The 10,759-nt window shown below is 40.2% G+C and overlaps 1 protein-coding gene across 5 annotated transcripts in view; it reads right to left on the bottom strand.

The window, feature by feature from the left end:
- Window positions 1-10,759, bottom strand: part of LOC104917732 (pituitary adenylate cyclase-activating polypeptide type I receptor) — a 39,836-nt gene that overhangs the window by 17,230 nt on the left and 11,847 nt on the right. For 4 of the 5 annotated variants that reach the window (XM_027291758.1, XM_027291770.1, XM_027291775.1 and 1 more), the window contains exons 1-2: window positions 4,635-4,819; window positions 870-1,064 (exon numbers count right to left, since the gene is read on the bottom strand). In XM_027291758.1, coding sequence (XP_027147559.1) covers window positions 870-911 — 42 coding nt within the window. In that variant the 5' untranslated portion in view covers window positions 912-1,064; window positions 4,635-4,819. The other variant, XM_027291765.1, reaches the window with a different exon arrangement.

Raw genomic sequence — 10,759 nt, 5'->3', positions numbered from 1 at the left:
GGGCCAGATAACTCAGTAGCTTCCACAGCACCATGCACAGCACAGATAATAAAACTTCAATTTGACGTCGCAGACCACTGGGCCCACTGTACAGACCCATTTGACACACAATAAGCGCATCACAGCAGACGTATCTGCCACTGAAGGTCAGCTTGAAACCACACAAAGATGCTGGAGGAACACTTCACATGTGTCGGGGTGCAGTGTTGATTTAAAGGTTAGAAAATATGTCTGTCACTGCAAGGTCGCGTTGTGAATTCGTTTTAGCCTTTTTAGTAACCGTCATCAAACTGATAGTATTACTATTTTTAAAAATAATAGATACATGACGACACCCAGGATGTCTGAGTCGAATAATGTGGCATTTATTGTTACGTAAACCAAAAACAATTTCTGTATCTGTACAGCTTCACCGGGGAAGCTGCTGCTGTGCTGCATCAGTGTGCTGAATATAATTCCTCCCACACATCTTGCACAACTCTTCCATTCTGCTTTTTATTTCAATGAGACCCGTTAATAAAAGTGAGTCACAGCAGATGGATAGGCAGCTCTCCGGTCAGCCGGGCCATCTGTTATTGTTCTAACAGGCAGCCAGTCGCCTTAACACAGAGCCAATCCAGGACCTGTAACGTATGCTGATGTGCTGATGTGGCATATGGTGATTTCCACGCTCCCAGCGCCTGTCACAAACACACTCGCACGAGTCTATGTATAAAAAAAAATCCAAATCTGGAGCTGGAGGTAGAGGAGGCTGATGATGTTGACGTGAACCTATTATCTTATATATATATATGGTTGTACATTCCTGCATGCTCCTGAACACCTACACATGTGCACAGTACATAGAAGCGTGTGCAAAATCTACTCACCAAGGGCAGCAGAAAGATTGCAGTCAGCAGGTAGCCTCTCATTGTCTCCAGGGAAGTGCTTATATCCGAAAGGCTCCACAGCGTTTGTCTGTGTGTGTGTGTGTGTGTGTGTGTGTGTGTGTGTGTGTGTGTGTGTTCACAGGGATGCACTGAAATTGCCCCCCTCAGCAGCACCACACTTCAGCATCAAGGGCTCTGAAATACAACACACAGAGAGAAAAGCTAAGAGAACGAACAATAACAACATAACATGAGCGCACTGTGACCGTGTCAGGCAGTTATTTTGTTTTATTAGTAAGAGCCATAATAAGAAAAGCATTATGATGATACATGGTGTCATATAGTATATTATGATGTATAACAGTTTGACATTTTTTACCATTAGTTGATATAATTATGTGTTTTGGAAGGTTTACATTTTTTAAATTTGTTGTTTTGTTGAAGTCGTGCAGGTGACTCAAAATGTTTTAATACCCATGAGCCTTTGCAGCTGTTGCCATGGAGAAGCAGCAAGTCAGAAATGTGAATCAGATCGGTTCGTTGAGAATAAAACATGCCACCATGGTCACTGAATTCATCCAGAATTTAAAAACGATAGAGCACGACGCAGCATTTCAAGCTCAGCGATTGGTTTGTTGCTGAAATGCACCATGGGATCTTTTTGCTAGAAGTTTGCATGTACACAAGCTTCTTTCTTCAACTTTTCCTCAAAAGAAACAAAGTTATCGACACAGTTGTTATTGTTTTGTGCTGGTGATTCAGTCAGTGGAGTTTCATGCTGATCTGGGCTGCAGAAGTGGCTCCAAATTGTGAGTCATGAAACGTCGTCTGTGAAAAACATGAATGAGACATTTACTTCCAGAACTGAGGACACCCAAAATAGCTCTTGGAACTTCACAGCTCTGTAGTGTTCAGTCAGAGTTAGTTGTTTAGTCTGTGGAAGATGATGTGTTGACTTATGTTGATCTGTTACTGCATATTTTTGACATAGTAAACCTTTGTCAGGGAGTGCAGCTGACTGAAAGAGTTACATAAGATATAATTTCTTTATGCAAGTCTATAAATTATTTCCGCCATCCGCCCATGCAGTGATTTAATTTAATGCACATGAAAGTTTCTCCTCTTTTATTCATTTTATCTCATCCTATATCTGATGTTCTGTTTTACTGTTCACCATCTTGCCTTGTGTTTCTTTGCCTTTTAATGTCCTACATGCAGCACTTTTTCTTATGTCTGCCTCACAGACATGTTGAGGACCACACCGGAAATAAATAGGTGTGTTTATTGATGCACCTTGGCTGGTTTTATGCATCCTTGATGATTATGTTTAACCGTTTCTCAAATGTTGGTGAGAAAAAGAAAAAAAACACAATCAATTTAATGGAACCTATACTCAAACAGTATGTTAATTAACTGATTAGGCGTCTGACAGAAAAATAATCAACAACTTTTTTGATACTCGAATAATCGTTGTAATAATTGCAATTTACTGCTTTTCATTATCATTGTGGGATTTTAAACATTTCACTGTTTTCTGTTTTCTAACATTTTATAGACCAAACAATCAATCGATTAATCAGGAAAATAAACAAAAGAATAAATGACAATGAATGAATTTTGCAGCCCTACAAAAATATTTTTCACTGAATTGTCTTTGATTAAAAGTCAGATTGTTATTAAAGTTTTACCACAATTAGAGTTTTTGAGTAAATAAATATGTACCCAATAAACTCTCAACCCTATACACACTCATACACACACACACCTCTTCAGTGGGCATGCATCACTTCATATTTTATCCCAACAGATTCTGAAACCCCTCGATCAAATCTCAGAAGCAACATTTGTTGTTTTTCCACTGGCTTTATATACGACTGCAAAAGATGTCATCACCTGCATTTCAAATTAAAGCAGGAAAGCAAAACAAAACGTGGATTTATGAAGGCCAAGTTGATTACTGAAGGCAAGAAATTTGGAGGGACCACATAAATTTCCTTCAAGACAATAAAATTTATGTGCCTCAGGTCAGACTTTAAAACCACCCCTCACAAAACCCCTCCCTTCATGTCTTACTCATCCACACAGCTTCCTGAAAACACAATGATTCATTGCAAATACAAAGCACACTGGCCAGTGAGACACATAACACACACATACAATCAAATAAACAGCACACACACACACACACACACACACACACACACAGACAAATTCCTCTCTGTGTCCCTTTCCTCTAGTACCGAATCCAATTACCTCTAAAGCATCTCTCGGATGCTTTATCAAGTAATAGGACAGACCTTGCTCGGAGGAAAAACCCAGAGATATAGACAAGGGATAACATGCGTCAAGTACGGCTGAAACCAAACTATCGGGATGCGTATTTAAACAGAAAAACACACTTTCAGACTGAAGAGAGACCGTGCAGAGAGAAACACGATGACAGCTCGGCAGACATGGGATCAATTCTCGTTTTCTCCATCTCTTTATCCCAAAATGTCACAGCAGTCATGTTGCTGGAGGCTCCAAATGAAGTTAAAAACCAGAGCTTGGTATTTAGAACAAATCCATGTGGCTTTAGTGTTAAAGGAAGCACTGGTGCAGGAGACAGAAGGGCTAAACATCAAACTACCCTGAAGGCAAGAAAGCGAGAGAGTCTTTGCTTTGCTCAGCACTGGATTTACTTGGAGCTTTACAGTGATGGCAAATGGTGTTCAGCCGAGTATCTATGAGGATAGAGGGTTTATTTTATATAAAAGTGTCCCAGTAAGAAAATTACATTACATTACAGGACAGGATGTAACAGATTTCATTAGGATATAAATAGAGAATCAATTGTAAGGCGCAGAACTTACACCCAAACCAGCACAGATACTAACTGTTGATAGGAATACTGAGATCCACATCCATCATAATTAGCACAGGGATCACTATGTTGTCAATCAGCTGCAGGATTGGGAGTGTGTGTGCTTCTACTGCTTCTGTGTGTGAGTGACACAGCCACGCACCCTCCTTAATGATTTATCTCCGTTTTAAATCGAAATCTAAAGATCTGTCTCAACATGTCAGCTTCTGAACATCGTGGTGCATTAATTATTCATTTCCAGCTTGAAACCATCCCAGTTAGATGAGAGAACCTTTTCATTTAACCCAAATGCAAGCCTCTTAATGAATGTAAAAAGGGGGGTTTGCATGTATGACAGTGTGCAATAACGCAGCCATTCAAAATCATTAAGTCTCTGCAGCTTTGTTGAGTTGATGACTGTGCCATAATCATACGAGGCGTATAGGCTTCATTACAGGAGTAACAGTTTATCTCTGCTGCTTCTTTGCTTTAAATCACAGCTTGTAAAATGTCAAACGTGTGTGGGCACATTGGAGGGAGAGAGAGAAAAATGCAAATCAGTGTTAATTACAATCAATCAGTGCCAAATGATTTTCCTGTTTCTGGTGCAGAATCAATAGGCTAATTTTGTCCAGCCTCATTCCTCCTTTTATTCCTGCATTCGTAAACGTTTAATTCGTCAATGCATGTGGGTGACCTTCGCTTTGCACATGGAAAACATCAGCAGGAAAAGCTTCAAACCACCGCGTATTTACTGAACACCATCACTAGAAATTCATTCCCAGCTCGGCCACTGTGGCTGAGGAAGAAATGGATTTTTCTTTTCAACATAACAGGTTCAGTAAAAGAGGGGTTTAATTGCCAGAGATGTGAGTAAAAGCGCGCAGCACTCGGCGTGGAAAACAAGTCAAAAAGGAACTTACCGATGCGTAATTTTCAGAGGCGCAAATATCTACACATGAAGCCATCGGTATTCACGGATCACCGCGGTGTTTGGCTGTGAATTGTCTCAGAGAATACCTTGCTTTACTCCTAAAATCAGCTCGTCTTCAAAACGACAGGTGCTGCTGCTGTTGTTGTTGCTGCTGCTGCTGCTGCTGCAGGACGCACTCACCGCGTTGGCTGCTGCGGCACCACGACGAAGTGGAGGAGGTGGAAGAGGAGGAGGACGAGGAGGAGGAGGAAGGAGAGGAGGGTGTCGGTTCCTTCAGGATTCGCACCTAGTCAGACACGGCAACAAAGTGTCAATAGTTTAGTCTACAAATGCAGAGTTGTTGTTTTTTTAAAACCTTAACACTGGGATGTTGAACGGAGAGGATAAAAACACAGTTCATGCCTTCGCCTTTGTTGGACTTCCAGAGAAGAAACTCATAAAAAGTCTCTGACATTTGCGCCTGCGCCTCTCAGAAGGCTCCTGAAGGCACAAGGTCCGGTTCCCTGCTGGGAGTAATTTATGAGGCACTGATGATGTGTGAGTCATATTTAGTCAGAAGTTCAACATCTGAATTCCCGCATGTGTTCCATGGAAATCCAAAAATGAAGTCAGTCTAGTATCAACATGTTGGTCCAAAAAGCTTTCAGCTTTTTGTTTACTTTCAGCACCACGGACAGCGAACCGCCCCAGGGCATCAGAACAGTCTCAAGTCTAAAGCCATGACAACATTTTCTCTGTAATTATCATTCTCAGTCTGAATATTAAGAGCTGCTTTAATTAAATCTCAACAGGATTGTTGTGATCCAAGCAGGGGGTGGATTACTGAACTGGAAGAAAGAGACAAAGATACAAAAAAACATCCACAAAGAGACAGAAAACCACCACAAGGTGCAAAAATAACCACAAACAAAGATACAAACAAACAACCACAAAGAGACAGAAAAGAAACAAAGCGATACAAGATGATTACAAAGAGACAAAAAACAAACAACTACAAAAAGATACTACTAATAAACAAGAAACCACATCAAAGAGACAAAAAGCTACTACAAAGAGACATGTAGTATCTATAAAGATATGCGAAATGACTACAAAGACACAAAAGTCAACTACAAAGAGACAAAAATTCAATCTAACTTTAAGAGCTATAAACCTGAGAGACAAGAATTTCTACAAAGAGACAGAAAGCAACTACAAAGACACAAAAAACAATTACAGCAAGATGTAAAATTAATACAAAGAGACAAAAGATAACCAAAAAGAAACTAGAAACAACCATGATTGCTACAAATTGATGCAAAACAACAGCAGATGCAATGCGGGCTCCACTGTAGGAGGGCTGGGGCGCCTTTTAAGTATTTTTGTCCAGGTATCCATTTTCTCATAATCTGTTCATGGCTGTATTTGGAGCAACAAATAGCAACTATTTATTGATATTACTTCATATTGAAATATTGTTTATTTGGTATTCATTTATTGCACTAAATAAATCATGTAACAACTGATAATGTGCAGCTTATTTTTGCCAGTAAGCAGGGCTTTAAATGTGGGTCTTTTTATTCGTTTTATAAATATACCCTCCTTCTTTAAGACAGCCACAGTCAGTCCCACTTATCCAGTTTCTAAACCCGCCCCTGGATCCAGGCTAGACAATTCGCAGCTATATGCAGGCAAATGTTTTGAGTGCAGGGGTGATTGATCACCCAGCTGTGGCCTTTTGATAGGGTGGCCATAAATCAATGAGGCATAAAAAGTATTAAACCCTGCATGATGTGGAGATTCTCAGACAACAAAACAAAAACTAGGAGAGGCTACAATAACTGCCTTGATGACACCACCAGCTCTATGGTGTAAATGTATTAAATGTTGGAGAAGGGGGGAAAAAAAGCCATGAAAACGCCTGATTGGATGAAGGGTAGTGACGCATGCTTCCTGCCGTTCCCGGAACATTTTAACACTGTTACTGGTCCTGCCTCAAGGACATCCATGGAAATGCTCCCATTGAGAGAAATTGAACAATTGAAAAAATCTCTGCTATTGCACTCAGTTGTACAGGTTATTTTTGTAGCACAACAGCAGGTAAGACAATGGTTTGAGTCTTGTTTCCATGGAAAATACACAGCTGTGTTTTGGCTTTCCAATTCTCTATGAACTTTAAACAGCGAGACAAAGGCAGTCTTGTGCTACTGTGATAATTATAATTATGTCTGAGCAGAACAATGACAGAAAGAAGACAAATATGTAAATTACCACATTTCTGAATTGGGATGATTTCTAAAATATCTCCAGAGACAGTCTTCACTGTGGTCACAGCATAAAATAATAAGGTTTCAAGCATTTACTCAAGGACACAATGACACTGATGGCAGGTACCATAATTGAAATGTCTGTCAGTGTCAAGGGTCAAACCAGTAACCTTGTGGCTATTAAATGGCCTCTCCACCTTGAGAACTGGACATATCTGTGTGTTGTGTGCATGCAGGTTTTTATCACAACTAAATACAGCTGGTTATTTCACACATTTAAATGGAAACCTCCTACAGAGCTGGCTTAGGACAGGTTGAGGAAGATGTGGATGAATTACATGTATAACGTGAGTACAACTCATTCTCCAAAATAAGCCTTTAGTTTAGGTTCAGCTGCAAAAAATAAAGCTTCAAAACTTCATGAACTCAAAGGGTAACATGGCTTTATCATGAAATAGGCCCAATCAATTCTTTATGTCTCTTTGCAAAGCATACTCTGCTTTTCTCACCACAATATTATGGTAACACTGGATTACATGTGCAGTTGCACAGTGGGGAAAGTTAACACTGTCGCCTCACAGCAAGAAGGTTCCTGGTTCAAACCTGACTGGGGCCTTTCTGTGTGGAGTTTGCATGTCTCCGTGGATTCTTTCCGGGTACACTTGCTTCCTCACACAGTCCAAAGACATGCACTTAATAGGTTAATTGGTGACTCTAAACTTACTGTAAGTGTGAATGTGAGTATCTCTGTGTTGTGTCACAATATTTCAATGTTTAGGCCAAATACAGAAAGGAAGATAGAGTGAACCAAAGGTAACTTTAATAATTTACTGAGCAGGCAGGTAAACACAAAACAACAAAAGGCAGAAAAACACAGGGAGACGTCCTAAAACCGAACAACACAGGATACACAGACGACTAAATACAAGAGAACTAATCAACTAATTAAACACAAGTGACACAAAATACAGGTGGGAAAAAAAGACAAAGACGGGAAGTAAAGTAACACAAGACACTCAAGGAAAGAACAGGAAATACTAAGCCAAACACTTTTTTGCTTCTGATTGGTTGAGCGTGCTGCTGTGGTCCACTACATATACTATAAATACCTTCACATCCTCAACTGCTCGAGGTTTCTGCCTGTTAAAATGTAGTCCTTGCCACTGTTGCCAAATGCTTGATCATCGACTCTATATGGAAAAGTGTCATGAGATTTTGTTATGATTTGACACAATATAAATCAAACTGAGTTGTGAAGTGACTAAACTCTACATGAATAGCATTAACCTGTTTTGTATGCACTGCACAGTCAAATAGATTTTACAGGGATTTGAAAACGAGCCCACAAACAGATGACGTGTTTGTTTCTCCAGTTCCTGTATTGATGTAACATTGTCTCTTGAAGGTGTGTATGCTCCATTGCGTCGCCACTCAATGAGGCTCTCCACATGACATACCTCTCCCTCTTTGTCTGTCTCTCTTCTGCTATCACGCACCAATCAGACTGTTGGATTACCATGGTGACTCGTCTTCGACCGAATGTGGGAGGGAAGCATCGAGTGGTTGAGTGCTAAACCCACGTACCCACCTCATCTCAAAGAGGACGCTGTGGGGAACCAGGCAAGACCTCATCATAACCCTCATTCCCTCTCCAATCTCCTCCCACATATGTGTCTCCCACTGAGTGTCTCACTTGTAGAGGGATTAATCAATCAGCTATGCACATTAGAAAAGGAAGACGGGGGACTGTGATTGTAGAAGTTACCAAAAAAAGTGAAAAGAAAAGACATCTTCTTTTTGGGAAGGTTGAGCTACGAACATGAACAACATATAGAAAACAAACAATGAGGTTTGACGTCACCCACTGGTTTATAAAGAGCTGTTATGAAGCTAAATGTGTGTGGTGGCTCTGGCCACTGCCATGTAAGTAGTCCTGCAAAGACGTGGATTTAAGGTGGATCTAAGGTGGTCCAAATGCATGGGTGCTCAAACAAGCAATCTGTAACATCACCCACCTGTCAGTCAAAGTGGCAACACCGTTAATTATGCATAATGTTAAAGTCTTGATCAAATCTGAATGAGTTAAATAAAAAATCTGCCTCAGTACAGTTTAGATTGTCGTTAGATTGTTATTAGATACAATGACAAGATGGACAGGAAAATGCATGGGACAGAGAGAGAGAGGGAATGGCATGAAGCAAAGGGCAAACCTCAGTCTTGATGCATTCAGTTGTAATGAGCAATGATTTTAGGAGCGAGTTACTGTATTTGTTTCTACAGTGCATGCACACAAACATGCAAGGGATGAGTGCACATCCCTCCCACTGGTTTCAGCTGCAACATATAAAGAAATGTAGCAATGCGCTGAAAACAGCAGCGAGAAAGAAAATTACCCAAATATAAACACGTTTGTGAGACCTCAGCCTTTGCTGAGTGACTTTTTCAAATAACTGAATTCCCATATTAGCAATGTCCTCTTCAGTTTATGCTTTGTGACTGAGCTAATCACATTCTTCTCTTCTCTACACTAGTCCACACTAACAAATCGTTCCCACCATTAATTTTGATAAATTAACATAATTACCCTAAACAAGGAGATCACCGCCAAGATGATTGGCAGCTTCAACTGGTCGTTCCACTACATTATGTGTGCTACCGGGTTAAGATTTCACAGGCTAGATTGCTTTAAGGCACACACACAGAAAAAAAAAAAAAAAAAAAAGAAGGAGGAGGAGGAGGAGGAGGAGGAGGAGGAGGAGGAGAAAGAGGAGGACGGCTGCTGATGTTCCAGCACAGAAGGAAGTAATGTTTTCTCGCAGTGGCAGATGGTAAGATGAGCAAAAGGCTGATGGAAAAAAAATTGTCAGTTATGAGCGCTCGCCCTCTTTCTTGCTCTTAACAAATGCATGTGGAGGAATGCCAGTGAGTTGGAGAGAGGATGCGATGCAACATGTTATGTGATGAAGATATTTTGGGCTTCAGTGCCACCAACAAATAGAAATTCTTACAAATACTGTACACTGTTGCACCGTCAAATACAAGTTATTAAGGGTAGTTTGAGAATGATATATCAAGGTAAATATTTCACACAGAGACTTTCATGATATTTCAAAGTTTTTTTTTTCCTGAAGTCATCAGTGTCAGTATGACAGTATAAGGCCTGGACCTCCATTTTGTTCCTGACAAGTTCCTGTTCAAAAGCTTTTGATTGACTTTAATGTGTGGCTGGCAGTGTGGATTGACTCTTCAGAGCATGCTGCTATAATTGCAGGTTGTCAGAGAAAGAGAAAAGCAGCTCAACGAAATGTTCTGTAATGGATGACACATGTCGTCACGAGGTACTTTCACTATGTGGGAGAGGAGAATGACAAATCGTGCATCAGAAGTCTCAGTGGGGGAGATTTTAGTGCATATGAGGGTGAGAGCTTGTTTCTACTATATTTATTGTTGGTTGCCATGTTCACTGCTGACATTCTAAGCAACCGTCATAAAAAAAAAGGCAGATAAATAAGAATTCATGTTTATTTGTTGCCAGTTATGATTTGTGTAACTACAATACAAAGATATACAAATAATAACTGTAGAGTTAGCTGAGATATTTTGTGCAGTTGTACAATAGAAAACCTATCAAAGAAATGCAGAGCGAGCTCCTCTCTGACCACTTTTCTTACTACAGCTTATGTGGATGTTGCAGTACCTTTAATTCATCTGTGAACATGAACACTACTCGTCTCACACAGCATTGTTTTGCTTGTGACCCCTTAAAACAAAGCATTATCTACCTGTGAATCCCCCCCTGACTAATAGTGTGTATCAGTTGTGACCCGTTTTTCCGGTTTTGTTTAAATACATTTTTAAAAAAGGCCTG

This window comes from Larimichthys crocea, chromosome II, assembly GCF_000972845.2.
Source record: "Larimichthys crocea isolate SSNF chromosome II, L_crocea_2.0, whole genome shotgun sequence".
Lineage (NCBI taxonomy): Eukaryota > Metazoa > Chordata > Actinopteri > Sciaenidae > Larimichthys > Larimichthys crocea.
Note: the sequence above shows the minus strand (reverse complement) of the source record. Positions and strands in the feature narration are given on the sequence as shown.